At 37.8% G+C, this 20,756-nt stretch overlaps 1 protein-coding gene across 3 annotated transcripts in view; it reads right to left on the bottom strand.

Annotated features, from left to right (window-relative positions):
• Window positions 1-20,756, bottom strand: part of MAP4K5 (mitogen-activated protein kinase kinase kinase kinase 5) — a 144,098-nt gene that overhangs the window by 83,213 nt on the left and 40,129 nt on the right. For all 3 annotated transcript variants that reach the window (XM_082384816.1, XM_082384817.1, XM_082384818.1), the window contains exons 4-5: window positions 899-989; window positions 348-412 (exon numbers count right to left, since the gene is read on the bottom strand). In XM_082384816.1, the coding sequence (XP_082240942.1) occupies window positions 348-412; window positions 899-989 (156 nt within the window). The remainder of the gene's footprint in view (window positions 1-347; window positions 413-898; window positions 990-20,756) is intronic.

The raw sequence follows: 20,756 nt of genomic DNA, 5'->3' as shown, positions 1-20,756 counted from the left end.
TTGCTTTATGTGAGAGTCACCCTTTGCATTTCAATTCTAATTTACAAGGAAGTTTAGGCAGTTTTGTTTGTAGATAAAATACTTCCCTAGAGACTACATAAGACTTCCTAGAGACTACGTCTGAAAAGTAAAATCTGGATTGTTCAAGTACTCTCCGATTTCTCAGTTCAGTCTCCAGCAATTTAACTGAATAACCAACAAAATATAAAATTTAGGTTTCTTTTACTTAATACTCCAGGAGCAGGACAGAAGAACAGTAAATCTGTTAGTATCCCTTGTTAACAAGAAATGTCAAATAACAGTCATTAAAGTCAAAGTTTTAAAATGTGGAGTCAAATTAACAGTACCATGGTAAATATCTTGAAGTGATCCGCCACCACAGTATTCCATACAAATCCACAGTTTTTCCCGACTAACATGAAAGAGAAAGAAAATTATATTAGTTAGTAATTCTCAGCGACTGACATACTTTGAAAGGCTGTCACTCTTCAGCACACAAAGGTTTAGGATACATTGCAGGTTTAGGACACACTGCAGGTTTAGGATAGACTGCAACAGGAAATTGCCCTTGCAGTCTTTCTTCAGAATACAGAAAAGCATATTAATTTCAGCTTTGTTCCCACCTTAAGTGTTTTAGAATGTGATCAGTTTTATAAGCTAAAACACTTACTTGTAATCATTCATAGTATTTCATTAAGGTTGCCAGATAAGGTACAAATGCATAAATGAAGCTGTCATTATTAATGTAAAAGAGTAGAAGTAAGAAGACCTGAGAAATTTTAAAACTTCAGACAAATAATTTTTAAAATTTATATACAAAACAGCACTTACATGAAAGGGAGGGGGTGTGGGACCAAAGAAATATGAAATACAGAGTAGATGCTTTTGTGTTTTTTACCTGAGATAGCTCCCAAAGTAGGCAACAATGTTGCAATGCTTACATTCTTTAACCATAAATATCTCTTGCTGAATCAAAGAAAAATCATCTCCTGAAAAACAAAATGATAATAACTTGGTCACCATGTTACATTTTGTGTCTCTATCTATAGGAAGAAGGAAAACTTTACAATAAGTATCAGAGATGAGAAATTAGACATTCTTAATGCTTTAATGGGAATGTACACTGGTACATTCTTTCTATAAAGCCAGAAGCCTTAAAAATGTATAAAATCCTAGAACTCATAATTTCACTTCAAAATTCATTTTCTTGAGATATGCAGAGATGATATTCTCTACAGTGTTACTTAATAATGAAAGCATGGTAAAATAACTTATGGTACAGTCACAGATATTACAACACAGTTAAAACATGTTTTGATATAAAAACATGTTCATGATATATTAAGTGAAAAAGGGATATCATATATATATTATATAAGTACATATGTATATAGAAAAAAATGTCTCAAAAACATACAAAATGTTTATGTCTGGGTAGTAAAATTCAAAGTAACTTTGCTTTCTTCTTTTTTGAGTTGTATTTTCCAATTTGTCTACCAAAAACCTATTTGGGTTGTTTAACTAGAAAAAGTTATATTAAAATAAAATATTGGTTATTTATGGGAATTTTATGGTTAATATGAGAATACTGCCTAGAATGACACTGTCACCACCAAACTTCATTTTGCATAGAAACAGTGTTTTACTCCAGTAAAAGGAGTTTAGAAGTTGATAAAATGATTGCATTTGTATTATGTAAATGCAATATAATGAAGAAAAGCTTGAGGTCTGGGTTAGACATACCTGGATTCAAGTCCCGATTCAGCCATTCACTGGCAATGTAACCTTGGGCAATCTAACGCTTCTGAATCACAGCTGAATCCATTAAAGTATCATCTGAATTCATTCCACCTGTTTGGCTTCCCTATCTACCACTTTCCAGAAACATTCCCTACATTTTGGTAATACCAGTTGCTGGCCATTTTTGTAATAGATTCTCGTGCCCCTAAGCTTCTGTTTATGCAAGTCCCTCAGTTGGGAACGCTGTGAGAAAGAGTATGTAGTGCATTTAATACAATATTTGACACAATAAATGCAATAGCGATATTACTATATGTTGGAGGCAAGAAAGATACAAACAAAAGTGTTCCTTGTTAGGACATCACCATAAGATATTTTTTGTTAGATAGTGTTTTGCAATGGTCTTTTGTAAAACAACATCAGGTTTAAAACCAGTGGTGTCCAGATAAGCTCTAGCTCTAACTTAAAGTCATCTTAGAATAACATACAAGGCCAAGAAGGAAAAACTTAGAAATTAGGCCTTAGATAAATAAACAAATAAAATTCTCACACAAATCAGAGTTATTTTCCCCTTATATTACAACTTTCAATTCAGAGCCAAAACAAAGCTTTAAATATTTTTCTATGCCATAAAATACCTTTTAAAAAAACCAGTCATTACTGATGTGGTTTATACATATATTTAATTTAGGTATGACACACCAAATTTATTTATAATCATTGTCACTCTTTTCAACAGTCCTTTCATGTTAACATTAATTGATAATTCAGTTAAATAATTTAGTGTTAACAATTTTAAAGAACTAGGTAAATCAAATAAGGGTACAATTTTCTAACAAAAATCTGAGTAAAAATCTTCAAAGAAAATTTAGCTTTTATTTGTAAAAATGGCAAAACCTGTATCACATGAATGGTTACATATACCTTAAACATAAGTGCACAGTGGCAACATTTTACCATTAGAAATTTATTTCAGCAAGCACCAAACAGAGTTCTTAAAAAGTGAGGAAGAAAATAATTTCTTAATAATCTGCCAATAGGGACTTCCCTGGTGGCGCAGTGGTTAAGAATCCACCTGCCAATGCAGGGGACACAGGTTCGAGCCCTGGTCTGGGAAGATCCCACATGCCACGGAGCAACTAAGCCCGTGCGCCACAACTACTGAGCCTGTGCTCTAGAGCCCGCGAGCCACAACTACTGAGACCTCATGCCACAACTACTGAGCCCACACGTCTAGAGCCTGCGCTCACAACAAGAGAAGCCACCACAATGAGAAGCCCGCGCACCGCAAAGAAGAGTAGCCCCCACTCGCCGCAACTAGAGAAAGCCTGCGCACAGCAACGAAGACCCAATGCAGTCAAAAATAAATTAATTAAATTAATTAATTATTTAAAAAATAATCTGCCAGTAAAAGGGGATCAATGAAGATAATCCAAAATAGATGATAATTTCATGTTCCCCATTATCAACCGAGGCAGAAGTACGGGATAACTCCTGAAGATTACAGTAAAAAGCCTGCAGCAACGAAGACCCAACGCAGCCAAAAATAAATAAATAAATAAATTTTAAAAAAACAAAACAAAACAACAACCTGTGCCCCCTACAATGGAAGCGCATAGTCCTAACCATTGGACTGCCAGGGAATTCCTTACCTAATCACTTTTAAATGTGCACAGAAGTCTTATATCTGAGCTGTGCTGAACAATTCTTTAGTTAAGTCTAGGATTTAGAATATATTTTCTCACAGGAGTAACTTCACAAATGGTGCCTAACTTCTTAATGATGTCTAAATTCTTAAACTGACCTGTAAAAGTCAATAATATGGCTGAATTAAAACTACGAGTAACAGACACTAATTCTTCAGGAAAATCAGCTGAGTTCCACACCACAACTGTGCTCCCAGTAGTAGCTGTGTGAGGTTTCTGCCAGGAAAGACAGGGTCTTGCTGAGACTGAGCGACAGCTTTTTATGATTGTAGCTAGAAGCTAGAATTCACAAGAACAGGTCATTAATAACTCAGATGTTTGGGGACTGTGCCTTCTTTAATATATGCAACTTAGTGAATAAACTTCAGTTCTGAGTATGTTATTCAAATATCTATTTCACAGTATTGTCTTAAGCTTTAATGCAAACTGGGCAGAATCTTCTATGAACCGAAATTGTACCATGAAGCAGTTTTACATAAAGATAATATTTTGAAGTTCATCCTGAAAGGCAAGTAAGCTAAATAGTTATTTATCACAGATATAGCTATTCTTTGATGGCTTACATCAGCCTCATCAAAATTACTTGAAATTTGGATTCATTTCATTCTTCTGATTGGGTGATACCAGATCACTGTTACCTTTCACTGAGATACAGCATAAAATCCACTAAGTACAGAGGCCTCAGGCCTGTAGGTTCCAGCTCTGTTGTTCATGCATAAATGGGTTTTGAGAAGCTATTTTCTCAAAAAAGAGAAGTTTCATTCTTCATACCCCAGGAGTCAACGAGAGTAGTTGAGGAACAGAGCCCCATATCTGCTGTTTTGACTACGTACCTGTTATTTTCACCTGAATGCCTTGCTAGCACCTTGAATTTAATACGCCTGAGGGTGCCACATCTTCTCTCAGACACCAATTTTCTCTTTGGACTTTCCTACTTGTGCTAATGGCACTTTTTTCTAAAGGACTAACCACTGCCAGCCTGACCACAGCCCTCCTAAGAGAATCCACCTCCATGCAGCAGGACCTACTGTGTGTGCCTTGTGGTTTTCTACTTGCTGAACGCACTGAGGTGGGACAAGTGACGTTAAAAAATGGGATGAGCCAATCACATTTGGTGTCTTGAAAACCTGAAGCATGGAAACTGAGTCAGCTGTTAGTTACAGGAGAATCACATTAAAAGTAGAATATTAGAATAAGAGCCATGAGTGACTGTGGCTAAGGTTCCTAGAAATGTCCTACTAAAACCCTGGCTGATGGGTATGTCCTTATATAGGAAGGGAAAAATCCACCAGAGACAGAATGTGTGGGTGTTTCTGCCCTTCTTCTCTGATAAGGGCAGCTGTGTGTTAGGGAACTCAACCTGACAGTCCTAGGAAAAAAACAAGTGGCCCCCTTCAGCCAGAAAGGTGATCCATAGAGAAGAAAGAGAGACAGTAGCTCTTGTGTTTGAGACGGTATAGTGGAACCACTTCAGATTTTCAGTGTTTTTAAGACTGGCTTGAGCTCTGAGAGGTAGCTGTAAAAAAGAACTGAAAAGTGCAGTATTAGTTATAGAGTTCTATATGGTTTGTTTGCTTGTTTATTTATTACATTTGGCTGTGCCGGGTCTTAGTTGCGGCATGCAGGATCTTTGTCACCACATTCGGGATCCTTAGTTGCAGCATGCGGGATCTAGTTCCCTGACCAGCGATCTTACCTGGGCCCCCTGCGTTGGGAGTGCAGAGTCCTAACCACTGGACCGCCAGAGAAGTCCCTCTAGATGGTATTGACACAGGGATTTATGTTTTAAATTTTTTTGAAAAAAACACTGTATTAAGGTTTGTTTGGCACACTCAGTGATCCCAGCCTTCATCACAGTGTTTCAAGGCTAAAACTCAGAGACAGATTTGCTAATAATAAGGGTAACAAGCACTACAAGATTCTGAAGACCAAGTTTTAAAGGTGGACAAACTCTACCGCTGTACATTGTTCCTAAGCCATCTCCTGTCTAGCAGCACACGGCAACCCTCAACTACAATTTTTAACTGAAGTAGGAAGCCCATTCCCCAAAACATTCTACTCTATAAGATACGGCCTTAGCATCTGGGGTCACTCTGGAGTCTGGTCTTTGCTTTCAACTTCTTAGCTCTGGATACAATTAGCCAATGCCAGTGTTTACTTAGCTACCAGTTGCTTCTGCTACAATCAGTCCATCAAAATAGCGTTAAGTTAGACTCTAATAATGCCACACTTAAGACATTTATAAAAACATAATAAGGAAAGAGTAGAAGTCGTGGAAGGTAAGAGACTGGAACTGTAGGGCCTTTTGATACCATTGGCAAGTTGACATAAAGGGCTTAAGTGTTCCCACTCTGGGAATGAACTGAATTGAGGTAAGCTGGTTGCACCCCTCGTGTATAATAAGGGTCCTTTGGATTACACTTGGATTCAATATCCTCTTAAGGGTTTTGGTAATCAAATGGGTCCTAAAAAATAGTACTTGGGAAATGACTAAAAGCAATATGCCTCTCAGATTTTAACAACAACAACAAAAAGGGTCCTAGGTATTAAAAATCTGATTGTGGCAAAATGAAAGGCAGCCACACGATTCATCACATCCCTCCCTGAAACAATATGGTAGTAGGTCATGAATTTAATACTGAGGTTAATTAATTAAACCAATATCTATAACTACATAAATAGCTGCTGACCTAGGTCAATTTAAAGGGCTTAAAGAATGAGCCATAGTGTGGAAGAGTCACTTAGTGCTTCAAACAACAGGGCAGTTTGCAGCAAGAAAAGGACAATCCTAATTTCTGGAATGCCTGGCCCAAGACATAAAGGGAAACGGCATCATTATGAGGCCTAAACCAAAATCAGAAAGTGATCTCTGGAGTTGCTGCATCGTAACCCCAGCTGACTTTCCAACTGCAACCAATTAAAAAAAAAAAAAAAAAGGATCCTGACAACTGGAAAGCGAGTATCTGGGAGGAAGCTGAATAACTCCCAGGACCCTGGCAAAGTACTTACTACTATGTCTTCCTTTCCAGCAAAAGAGGAACAACTACCTTACTGAAATGTGGCCTATGATTAGAATGCCAACACAGCATGGACTAAAAAATAAACAAAATCAGAGCAAGGAAGAGATTAAATCCAGAAAGAACTGTTGATTTCTATGGAATATAGTCAAAGGTAGAGTAGACTTTCTGGACATCCATTTTATGGATGTTAGCCCAAGAAGAACCAAACATAACAACTGATAACCAATGTCATATTCCGGATCTCTGAACTTGGCTATAAGTCTTTGAAAGGAATCCTTTGGACTGCACCAACTAATTTCTAGTACTAGTATTCTCCATCAGACATTTCTAAGCACTCCATAAAAATAATAAAAAATTATCCTGAGATAAAGAAGAATCTTGGGGGCTTCCCTGGTGGTGCAGTGGTTAGGAATCCGCCTGCCAATGCAGGGGACACGGGTTCGTGCCCCGGTCCAGGAGGATGCCACGTGCCGCGGAGCGGCTGGGCCTGTGAGCCACAACTACTGAGCCAGCGCGTCTGGAGCCTGTGCTCCGCAACGGGAGAGGCCACGACGGTGAGAGGCCCGCGCACCGCAATGAAGAGTGGCCCCCGCTCGCCGCAACTGGAGAAAGCCCTTGCACAGAAACGAAGACCCAACACAGCCAAAAATAAAAAAAATAAAAATAAATAAATTTATAAAAAGAAAAAAGAAGAATCTTGGAATTTCAAAATCAACTTTCAAAAAGTATTTCACAAATAACCCCACTCTCATACACACCTTCAAAAGCAGGCTAAGAAAAGAGGATGGATGGGTATTTCATAGTAAAGGAAATATAAATGCCAATAAACTTATAAAGGATGCTTATTCTCAAATTAAAGAAACGCAAATCAAAGCTATTTTTTAATCCCATCAGTTTTGCAGAAGTTTTACAATTCCCAGTAATATATATTTCGGAGACAGTATTGAGAAACATATTTTCAAATCTGCTTGTGAAAATGAAAAACTGATCATGCTTTTTGGAAGCCATTTGGCACTATTAATCAAACTTTATATACCCAACAACACATACAAAGATGTTCACTGCAACACTGATTCCAACAGCAAAAAAATGTGGAAATAACCTAAATGTGTATCGATAAGGGATTAAATGAATGTTACCTCTGTACAACAAAATACTCTGCAGCTATTAACAAGAACAAATAACAGCAATATATGGTAACATGGAAAAATGTTCAAACACTTGTAAAGTGAGAGGACAAAAAAAGAAGTCTGGAGAGCAATATATAGAAAACGTCTGGAAGGAAATGGAAAAAAATAGTAGTTACTTCTGTGAGAGGGAAAAGAGACTTGCAGCCAGGAGAACTTATTTTCCACTTCAAACCATTCTGTGTTGGTTTGATTTAAAAAACAAAAACACCATTAACAGTACTTTAACAAAAGATAGTACTCTAGTCTGAACATCTTTTTCTGTCAACTAGGTCATTTAAATATTTTTTCTTTTTCTAGTAATTACTGAAATATATGGATAACTATCTACCTCTTATTTTGTGATTTCTACTGGTTCCATATTCTATACTTCTTTTTGTCCTGTCTTACCTTCTTTTAGATTGAGTTTTTTGTTGTTGTTTGGTTTGTTTTTGTCTTTTTTTTTCTCCACAACCAGTTTGGAATTGACACCCTCTATCTCTATTCTTCAGAAGTTATGCTAGAAATTTTAACGCACATACTTTCCTTGGTAAAGGTTACGCATAATTCATATCTTTATTCTCCTCTCAAATAATACAATAACCTTAGAATGCATTAACTCTATTACCCCTTCCCAACTCACCTCCTATTGTTGGTCAGAATTTTACTTCTTTTCTAGAACCTCACAAAACATCATCTTCATTTTCATTATTATTTTATATAGGTATATCTTCCTTTTTGAAGATTTACCCATATATTGGGTTGGCCAAAAGGTTCATTCGGTTTCTTCGATAAGATGGCTCTAGTAGCACTTAGTTGTCTCTAACTTCATTCAGAACAATTTTGTTCGACTGTATGTGACAGCTGTCATATCAGCGTGCATTTACAAAAAGACATCAAAATTGGTGAATTTTTGTGTAGCCATTTTAATATTGAAGTTGGAAGAAAAAAAGCAACATTTTCGGCATATCATGCTTCATTATTTCAAGAAAGGTAAAAACACAACCAAAACACAAAAAAAAGATTTGTGCAGTATATGGAGAAAGTGCTGTGAGTGAATGAACGTGTCAAAAGTGGTTTGTGGGGGAGACCTTCAAGACGGCAGAGGAGTAAAGACGTGGAGATCACTTTCCTCCCCACAAATACATCAAAAATACATCTACATGTGGAACAACTCCTACAGAACACCTACTGAACGCTGGCAGAAGACCTCAGACCTCCCAAAAGGCAAGAAACTCCTCACGTACCTGGGTAGGGCACAAGAAAAAAGAAAAAACAGAGACAAAACAATAGGGATGGGACCTGCACCCCTGGGAGGGAGCTGTGAAAGAGGAAAAGTTTCCACACATCAGGAAGCCCCTTCATTGGCGGAGACGGGGGGGGTGGCGGGGGGGAAGCTTCGGAGCCATGGAGGAGATCGCAGCAACAGGGGTGCAGAGGGCAAAGCAGAGAGATTCCCACACAGAGGATTGGTGCCGACCAGCACTCACCAGCCTGAGAGGCTTGGCTGCTCACCCGCCGGGGTGGGCAGGGGCAAGGAGCTGAGGCTCGGGCTTCAGAGGTCAGACCCCAGGGAGAGGACTGGGGCTGGCTGCGTGAACACAACCTGAAGGGGGCTAGTGCACCACAGCTAGCCGGGAGGGAGTCCGGGAAAAAGTCTGGACCTGCCTAAGAGGCAAGAGACCATTGTTGGGCTTCCCTGGTGGCGCAGTGGTTGAGAATCTGCGTGCCAATGCAGGGGACATGGGTTCGAGCCCTGGTCTGGGAAGATCCCACATGCCACGGAGCAACTAGGCCCGTGCGCCACAACTATTGAGCCTGCGCGTCCAGAGCGTGTGCTCCACAACTAGAGAGGCCGCGATAGTGAGAGGACCGCGCACCGCGATGAAGAGTGGCCCCCACTTGCTGCAACTAGAGAAAGCCCTCACACAGAAACGAAGACCCAACACAGCCATAAATAAATAAAATTAAAAAAAAAAAAAAGAGACCATTGTTTCAGGGTGCATGAGGAGAGGGGATTCAGAGCACCACCTAAATGAGCTCCAGAGACGGGCACGAGCCGCAGCTATCAGCATGGACACCAGAGACGGGCATGACATGCTAAGGCTGATGCTGCAGCCACCAAAAAGCCAGTGTGCAAGAACAGGTCACTATCCACACCTCCCCTCCCGGGAGCCTGTGCAGCCCACCACTGCCAGGGTTCTATGATGCAGGGACAACTTCCCCGGGAGAACACACGGCATGCCTCAGGCTGGTGCAATGTCACACTGGCCTCTGCCGCCGCAGGCTCGCCCCGCATTCCATATCCCTCCCTCCCCGTGGCCTGAGTGAGCCAGAGCCCCCTAATGAGCTGCTACTTTAACCTGTCTTGTCTGAGTGAAGAAGACGCCCTCAGGCAACCTACACTCAGAGGCAGGGCCAAATCCAAAGCTGAACCCAAATCCAAATCCAAAGCTGAAAAGGAAATCTCTCCCAGCAGCCTCAGGAGCAGCGGATTAAATCTCCACAATCAACATGATGTACCCTGCATCTGTGGAATACCTGAATAGACAAAGAATCATCCCAAAAGTGAGGTGGTGGACTTTGTGAGCAATGATATATATATATATATATATATATATATATTTCCTTTTTCTCTTTTGCCGTGTGGCTGACAGGGTCTTGGTGCTACGGCCGGGTGTCAGGCCTGTGCCTCAGAGGTGGGAGAGTCGAGTTCAGGACACTAGTCCACCAGAGACCTCCCAGCTCCACATAATATCAAAAGGCGAAACCTCTTCCAAAGATCTCCATCTCAACACTAAGACCCAGCTCCACTCAACGACCAGCAAGCTACAGTGCTGGACACCCTATGCCAAACAACTAGCAAGACAGGAACACAACCCCACCCATTAGCAGAGAGGCTGCCTAAAATCATAATAAATTCACAGACACCCCAAAACACACCACCGGATGCGGACCTGCCCACCAGAAAGACAAGATCCAACCTCATCCACCAGAACACAGGCACTAGTCCCCTCCACCAGGAAGCCTACACAACCCACTGAACCAACCTTAGCCACTGGGACAGACAGCAAAAACAACAGGAACTACGAACCTGCAGCCTGCGAAAAGGAGACCCCAAACACAGTAAGTTAAGCAAAATGAGAAGACAGAGAAACACACAGCAGATGAAGGAGCAAGGTAAAAACCCACGAGACCAAACAAATGAAGAGGAAATAGGCAGTCTACCTGAAAAAGAATTCAGAGTAATGATAGTAAAGATAATCCAAAATCTTAGAAATAGAATGGAGAAAATACAAGAAACGTTTAACGAGGACCTAGAAGAACTAAAGAGCAAACCAACAATGATGAATAACACAATAAATGAAATTTAAAATTCTTAGAAGGAATCAATAGCAGAATAACTGAGGCAGAAGAACGGATAAGTGACCTGGAAGATAAAACAGTGGAAATAACTACTGCAGAGAAGAATAAAGAAAAAAGGATGAAAAGAACTGAGGACAGTCTGAGAGACCTCTGGGACAACATTAAATGCACCAACATTCGAATTACAGGGGTCCCAAAAGAGAAAAAGAAAGGGACTGAGAAAATATTTGAAGACATTACAGTTGAAAAATTCCCTAATATGGGGAAGGAAATAGTTAATCAAGTCCAGGAAGCACAGAGAGTCCCATACAGGATAAACCCAAGGAGTAACACGCCAAGACACATATTAATCAAACTATCAAAAATTAAATACAAAGAAAAAATATTAAAAGCAGCAAGGGAAAAACAACAAATAACATACAAGGGAATCCCCATAAGGTTTAACAGCTGTTAAAAGGATCATACACCATGATCAAATGGGGTTTATCCCAGGAATGCAAGGATTCTTCAATATACGCAAATAAATCAATGTGATACACCATATTAACAAACTGAAGGATAAAAACCATATGATCATCTCAATAGATGCAGAAAAAGCTTTCGACAAAATTCAACACCCATTTATGATAAATATCCTCCAGAAAGTAGGCACAGAGGGAACTTACCTCAACATAATAAAGGCCATATATGACAAACCCACAGCCAACATTGTTATCAATGGTGAAAAACTGAAACCACTTCCACTAAGATCAGGAACAAGACAAGGCTGCCCACTCTCACCACTATTATTCAACATAGTTTTGGAAGTTTTAGCCACAGCAATCAGAGCAGAAAAAGAAATAAAAGGAATCCAAATCGGAAAAGAAGAAGTAAAGCTGTCACTGTTTGCAGATGAGATGACACTATACATAGAGAATCCTGAAGATTCTACCAGAAAACTACTAGAGCTATTCAATGAATTTGGTAAAGTAGCAGGATACAAAATTAATGCACAGAAATCTCTTGCATTCCTATACACTAATGATGAAAAATCTGAAGGAGAAGTTAAGGAAACACATCCATTTACTACTGCAACAAAAAGAATAAAATAACCAGGAATAAACCTACCTAAGGAGACAAAGGACCTGTATGCAGAAAACTATAAGACACTGATGAAAGAAATTAAAGATGATATAAACAGATGGAGAGATATACCATGTGCTGGATTGGAAGAATCAACATTGTGAAAATGACTATACTACCCAAAGCAATCTACAGATTAAATGCAATCCCTATCAAACTATCAATGGCATTTTTCACAGAACTAGAACAAAAAATTTCACAATTTGTATGGAAACACAAAAGACCCTGAATAGCCAAAGCAATCTTGAGAAAGAAAAACAGAGCTGGAGGAATCAGGCTCCCAGACTTCAGACTACACTACAAAGCTACAGTGATCAAGACAGTATGGTACTGGCACAAAAACAGAAATATAGATCAATGGAACAGGATAGAAAGTCCAGAGATAAACCCATGCACATATGGTCACCTTATTTTTGATAAAGGAGGCAAAAATATACAATGGAGAAAAGACAGCCTGTTCAATAAGTGGTGCTAGGAAAACTGTACAGGTACATGTAAAAGAATGAAATTAGAACCCTCCTTAAGACCATACACAAAAAGAAACTCAAAATGGATTAAAGACCTAAATGGAAGGCCAGACACTATAAAACTCTTAGAGGAAAACATAGGCAGAACACTCTATGACATAAATCACAGCAAGATCCTTTTTGACCCACCTCCTAGAGTAAGGGAAATAAAAACAAAAATAAACAAATGACCTAATGCAATTTAAAAGCTCTTGCACAGCAAAGGAAACCATAAACAAGATGAAAAGACAACCCTCAGAATGGGAGAAAATATCTGCAAATGAAGCAACTGACAAAGGATTAACCTCCAAGATATACAAGCAGCTCATGCAGCTCAATGTCACAAAAACAAACAACCCAGTCCAAAAATGGGCAGAAGACCTAAACAGACATTTCTCCAAAGAAGATATACAGATTGCCAACAAACACATGAAAGGATGCTCAACATCACTAATCCTTAGAGAAATGCAAATCAAAACTACAATGAGATATCACCTCACACAAGTCAGAATGGCCATCATCAAAAAATGTACAAACAATAAATGCTGGAGAGGGTGTGGAGAAAAGGGAACCCGCTTGCACTGTTGGTGGGAATGTAAATTCATAGAGCCACTATGGAGAACAGTATGGAGATTCCTTAAAAAACTAAAGATTGAACTACCATATGACCCAGCAATCCCACTACTGGGCGTATATCCTGAGAAAACCATAATTCAAAAAGAGTCATGTACCACAATGTTCACTGCAGCTCTATTTACAATAGCCAGAACATGGAAGCAACCTATGTGTCCATCAACAGATGAATGGATAAAGAAGATGTGGCACATATAGGCAATGGAATATTACTCAGCCATAAGAAGAAACAAAATTGAGTTATTTGTCGTGATGTGGATGGACCTAGAGTCTGTCATGCAGAGTGAAGTAAGTCAGAAAGAGAAAAAGAAATACCGTATGCTAACACATATATATGGAATCTAAAAACAAACAAACAAGAAAAATGGTTCTGAAGAACCTAGGGGCAGGACAGGAATAAAGAGGCAGATGTAGAGAATGGACTTGAAGACACGGGGAAGGGGAAGGGTATGCTGGGACAAAGTGAGAGAGTGGCATGGACATATATAGTACCAAATGTAAAATAGATAGCTAGTGGGAAGCAGTCGCAGAGCACTGGGAGATCAGCTCGGTGCTTTGTGACAAGCTAGAGGGGTGGGATAGGGAGGGTGGAAGGGAGACGAAAGAGGGAGGAGATATGGGGGTATATGTATATGTATAGCTGATTCACTCTGTTATAAAGCAGAAGCTAACACACCATTGTAAAGCAATTATAGTCCAATAAAGATGTTAAAAAAAAAAAATTGGTTTGTGGATTGGAGAGCTGGAGAATGCTCCACCGTTGTGTAGACCAACTGAGGTTGACAGCGATCAAATCAAGACATTAACTGAGAACAATGAATGTTATACCACGTGGGAGATAGCTGACATACTCAAAATATCCAAATCAATTGTTGCAAATCATTTGCACCAGCTTGGTTATGTTAATCTCTTTTATGTTTGGGTCCTACATAAGCTAAGCAAAAAAAACCTTCTTGACTATATTTCCACATGAGATTCTCTACTGAAACATAAATAAAACGTTCCATTTTTAAAACAGATTGTGATGGGCGATGAAAAGTGGATACTGTACAACAATGTGGAACGGAAGAGATCGTGGGGCAAGCAAAATGAACCACCACCAACCACACTAATGGCTGGTCTTCATCCAAAGAAGGTGATGTTGTGTATATGGTGGGATTGGAAGGGAGTCCTCTATTATGAGCTCCTTCCGGAAAACCAAATGATTAATTCCAACAAGTACTGCTCCCCATTAGACCAACTGAAAGCAGCTTGTGACGAAAAGCGTCCAGAATTAGCAGAAAACACATAATCTTCCATCAGGATAACGCAAGACCGCATGTCTTTTGATGACCAGGCAAAAACTGTTACAGCTTGGTTGGGAAGTTCTGATTCACCCACCATATTCACCAGACATTGCACCTTTGTATTTCCATTTATTTCGGTCTTCACAAAATTCTCTGGAAAAAACGTCAGCTCTCTGGAAGACTGTAAAAGGCACCTGCAACAGTTCTTTACTCAAAAAGATAAAAGTTTCGGGAAGATGGAATTATGAAGTTGCCTGAAAAGTGGCAGAAGGTAGTGGAACAAAAGGGTGAATACGTTGTTCAATAAAGTTCTTGGTGAAAATGAAAAATGTGGCTTTTTTTTTTTTTAACTTAAAAACCAAAGGCACTTTTTTTGGCCAACCCAATATATCATTTTCTTTGCTCTTCCTTCCTTTTTGCATCTTAGACTTACCAATTGGGATCATATTCCTTCTGCTTAATGTTTATCTTTTAGAATTTCCTTAGTGAGGGTCTACTTGTGCCAAACACATTGGTTTCTGTCTGAAAATGCCTTTACTTTGCCTTCATTACTGAAAAATATTTTCATTGATAGTCCTTCTCTTTCAGCTCTTTGAAGCTATCCACTGCCTTCTTCCTTCATGGCTTTTTAAATCACTGTTAGTCTTAATAGTCCTTCTATGTAATGTCATCCTTCTCTTGATTTCAAGGTTCTTCTGTCTTGAGTATTCTGCTGTTTCACTATGACATATGCACATGCACATTTCTTTTTATTAATTCTGGCTGGAATTCTTAAATACCTGGTATTTGCTATCAGTTCTGGGAAACTTTTCAACATAAATGTTTCAAATATTGCCTTTGCCCAAGTTAACAACATTTAACTTGCTATATCTACTGAATTTTAAATCTATAATTATTTTTCATACCTAGAAGGCCAATCTGCATAGATATTTCAAATCTGCTTCTTTCTTTTGTTTATTACCTTTCACTCATAGCTTCAAATCACTCTTTTATTTATCTAATTTTGTCATATATAGAGTATGTAATTCCAAAATCTGATGTCTTCATGAGTCTGTTGTTTCTGCTTACTCTTACTCAAGGCACCTTGTGTCTTCTGCAATTTTTGACTCCGAGCTCTTATTTCTTAGAATTTTATCTATGTGAATTCTTCGAAGCGTGAGTTAAAGGTGAGAGATTACATTAGCTTCTGCTAGGTGGCTGGATGTGCTACCCTAGGAGATATTTATTACTAAAAAACCAATGTTTTTAAAGCCAAACAAATAGCGTGACTGCAATTCAAGACAAGCATTACTTTTTGTAGTCCCTGGTTGGGGGATGGGCTAATTTATTCCTAGTTTCCCCACGTAAAAGGCCTTTGGGGGTGGTCCAGCTTTCTGTAGGATAGTGACTTTTCACCTAGGATGGGTCTTGGACTTTGTCTCCTATCCTTTATGCCTGATGTGAAGGATCTAAAAGACAAATCACAATTTTATTTGGTTGTAAACAGTTTCCTCAAGATTTAAGCCTGCCTCAATACCTTGGCCATTTCTCCAGGTTTTAGCATTTCATTATTCCTTACTTAATTCCAAAACACTCAACTGCTTTGTGTCTCCGTTTCCTCATCTACAAATGAGGATATAATAAAATCACAGAGAATTACTTTGAGAATTAAGTTAATATTTCTAAGATATATATAAGTACCACGTAAGTGTCTGTTGTTATTATCACTTCTACTGCACTGGTGTATTTCAGAAGATTAGAAAAGTTTAAATTCATCACTTTGTGTTTTGGTTTTTTTCTTCAGCAATAGTAAATTTAGATAAGGTAACTGGCTATTGAGCAATTAAAAAGAGAAATCTAATCAATTATTTTATACTATAGCTTTTAACATGTCAATTCTGAAAATGGAAAACTGAGTAAAGCTATATGTTGTTGCTTATATTATGAGGAATACAAAACAAACTCCTTAGGACAGCGAAAAAGTACTTTTTAATTATTATTAACTATTACATAAAATTAAGGGGGTCCTGGAACCAGGTCCCCATGGATACCAAGGGATGACAGTATATGCAGACTCTTCATTTTCTCAACACCTTTGCTGCCACCTTGGTCTAAGCCACTTGAACCCTAGCATGAATTATGGTCATGATATTCCTGCTTTAGACCTTGATATCAACCTCCCCTATTTTCTCCCTCCCACTCCGTACACTATGTTGAATCTGTTTTTAAAACAGCAACCAGAGCAGTCCTTCTGATACTAAGGTAAGATACTACACTATGTTGCTCACAACTTTCAAAGGTTTGCTGTCTTGCTCAGAATAAAATCCAAGGTCCTTTCGATGGCTGAAAAGGCCATATCTGATCTGGCCTTCTACTTCCTCTCTGATCTTATCTTCTGCCACCCTTCTGGTTCAGTTTAGAAACACTGGGCTTTTCATTTTCAAGCATGCCAGACACACTCTTGCTTTAAAGCTTTTATCCTTGCTGTTCTCAGTGCCTGGAATGCTGTTCTCTTAGGTATCCATTTGACCTGCTCCCTCACTATATCCATTTCTTTCTTCAAATATTACTTCATCAGAAGTAAAAATCATTTAAAAGGCATCCAAATTGGAAAGGAATAAGTAAAATTATGTTTGCAGATGACATATCTTATTATGTAGAAAACTCTAAAGATTCCACCAAAAAACCTGTTATAACTAATAAACAAATTCAGCAAAACTGTACAGTTGACCCCCGAACAACACAGGTTTTTGAACTATGTGGGTCTACTTACATAGGCATAAGTGAGTGATACTTAACATAAAATTAACAATGTGTTAGTTTTCTTACTATTTTATAACTTTGCTTTCAAAGAATTACACTACTGTACCCTGTGCCTCTCTCCCTCATAAATGGACAAAGTACATATCAGCTTACTATCACGGGTAAATGGTTTTTTAAAAAAAATGTAACAATGTTTTCAAGACTGTATTACATAACTTCAATACTGTCTGCTATAAAAATTTTATGATTCACTCATCAGTGTATAGGCTAGGCTACTATGAAGCAACTGTACTGATTACACTAGGCTACCATAAAGCAATCTTATTGCTGTTTCTTCACTATCAATGCATGAATCGTTATACCTGTAAATAAAGATAAAACTCTTTCTCACATTATCTTTTCATTTTTTATGTCTAGGGTTAGAAATACATAAAACATCTGCAGTGTTTTGTACCACAAAAGAGAATATTGGGAGTTAGAGTCTGTCATACAGAGTGAAGTAAATCAGAAAGAGAAAAACAAATACAGTATGCTAACACATATATATGGAAACTAAGGGGGAAAAAAAAAAAGGTCATGAACTTAGTGGTAAGATAGGAATAAAGACACAGACCTACTAGAGAATGGACTTGAGGATATGGGGAGGGGGAAGGGTAAGCTGTGACAAAGTGAGAGAGTGGCATGGACATATATACACTAACAAATGTAAAATAGATGGCTACTGGGAAGCAGCCACATAGCATAGGGAGATCAGCTTGGTGCTTTGTGGTCACCTAGAGGGGTGGGATAGGGAGGGTGGGAGGGAGGGAGATGCAAGAGGGAAGAGATATGGGAACATATGTATATGTATAACTGATTCACTTTGTTATAAAGCAGAAACTAACACACCATTGTAAAGCAATTATACTCCAATAAAGATGTTAAAAATAAAATAAAATAAAATAAAAACTTTTCACAAGAAAAAAAAAAGAATATTGATGTCATTATTGATGACAATTCATCTTGTAAACACATGATGTAAACTTACAGTATAGATAAATATGGTACAATACTATAAATATATTTTCTCTTCCTTATGATTTTCTCTTTTTTCTTGGAATGTGCATTTTATTTTTAATTTTTTAACTTTTTATTTTATATTGGAGTATAGTTGATTAACAATGTTGTGATAGTTTCAGGTGTACAGCACCTTATGATTTTCTTAATAACATTTTCTTTTCTCTAGCTTACTTTATTGTAAGAATACAGTATATAATACATGTAACATACAAATATGTGTTAATCAACTGTTTATGTTATTAGTAAGGCTTCTGGTCAACAGTAGGCCATTAGTAGTTAGCTTTTGGGGGAGTTGAAAGTTATACTTGGATTTTTGATTGCACAGGGTGTTGGTGCCCCTAACCCCTGAATTGTTCAAGGGTCAACTGTAAAATACAAAATCAGTGCAAAAAAATCAGTTGCATTTTTATACACTAACAATGAATAATCAGAAAGGACATTAAGAAAACAATTCCATTTACAATAGGATAAAAAAAATACTTAGGAATGAACTCAACTGAAGAGGTAAAAGACTTTTACACTGAAAACTACAGAACATTGCTGAAAGAAATTTAAAAAGACACAAATAACAGAAAGATAGCCCAGGTTCACAGATTAAGAGACTTAATATTGTTAACATGTCCATACTATCCAAAGTAATCTACAGACTCAACACAATCTCTATCAAAATCCCAATGGCATTTTTTTTAGAAATAGAAAAGAATCATCCTAAAATTCATATGGAATTTCAAGGGAACCCAAACAGCTAAAACCATTTTAAAAAGAGGAATAAAGTTGGGGGACTCACACCTCCTGATTTCAAAACATAATACAAAGCTACAGTAATCAAAACGGTGTGCTACTGGCATACAGACATACAGACCAATGGAACAAAACAGAGAGCCCAGAAATAAACCCACATATATATGATTTTCAACAAGGGTGTCGAGACCATTCAATGAAGAAAAGACAGTCATTTCAACAAAAAGTGTTGGGAAAACTGAATATCCTCACACAAGAGAATGAAATTAGATCTTCATCTTACACTATATACAAAATTTAACTCAAAATGGATTAAAGGTCTAAATGCAAGACTCAAAATTATAAAACACCTAGAAGAAAACATAGACGGAAAGCTTCATGACACTGGATTTGGCAATGATTTATTGGATATGACACCAAAAGCACAGGCAACAAAAGCAAAAATAGACAAATGGGACTACATCGAACTTAAAAATTTCTGTTCATTGAAGGACACAATCAACAGAGTGAAAAAGCAACCTATGAAATGGGAGAAAATATTTGCAAACCATGTATCTGATAATGGGTTAATATCCAAAATATGTAAAGAATTACTACAACTCAACAACAAGTAACCTGATTAAAAACTAAGCAAAGGACGTAAAAAGACATTTCTCCAAAGAGGGTATACAAATGGTTAACAAATACATTAAAAAGATGCTCAACATTACTGATCATCAGAGAAATGCAAGTCAAAACCACAACGAGATACACCCATTAGGAAAGCTACTATCAAAAAAAAAAGAGAACAAGTGTTAGTAGGGATGTGGAGAAGTTGGAACCCTGATACACTGTTGGTGGTATTATAAAATGGTGCAACCACTATGGAAAACAGTCTGGCAGTTCCTCAAAAAATCAAAAATAGAACTACCATACAATCTGGTAATCCTATTTTTCGGTATATATTCAAAAGAACTGAAAGAGGATCTCAAAGAAATATTTGCATGCCCATTAAGTGGGCACTATGAATATATATATTCCTAACAGCACTATTCACAATAGTCAAGAAGCAACTCAAATGTTCATCAACAGAGAAATGGAGAAATCAAATGTGGTATACACATACAATGGAATACCATGTAGCCTTAAAAAAGGAAGGAAATCCTGTAACATGCTACAACATGGATGAACCTTGAGGACATTACGCTAAGTGAAACAAGCCACTCAGAAAAGGGCAAATACTATATGAGCCACTCATATGAGGTATTTAAAGCAGTCAAATTTAAAAACATGAAAAGTACATTGTGGTTACCAGGCACTGGGGGGAGGGTGCAAAGAGGAACAGTTGTTTAATGGATATGAAGTTTCAGCTCTGCCAGATGAAAAATTTCTGGAGATCTCTTTCACAACAATGTAAATATACTTAACACTACTGAGCCATGTGCTTAAAAGTGGTTAAGATGGTAAAGTTTATGTTTTTTACTGTAATATAAAATAATTTCAAATTATGTAAATATAGATTAATTTATTTAACCATTTCATTATGGTTGAATATTTAAGTTTAAAAAAATACTCTTTAAAAATATATATAGCCCCGGCAATCCCACTACTGGGCATATACCCTGAGAAAACCATTATTCAAAAAGACACATGTACCCCAATGTTCATTGCAGCACTATTTAAAATAGCC

This window comes from Balaenoptera borealis, assembly GCF_965194805.1.
Source record: "Balaenoptera borealis genome assembly, chromosome: 3".
NCBI classification, from domain to species: Eukaryota; Metazoa; Chordata; class Mammalia; order Artiodactyla; family Balaenopteridae; genus Balaenoptera; species Balaenoptera borealis.
This window is presented reverse-complemented; position numbering and strand designations above follow the sequence as displayed.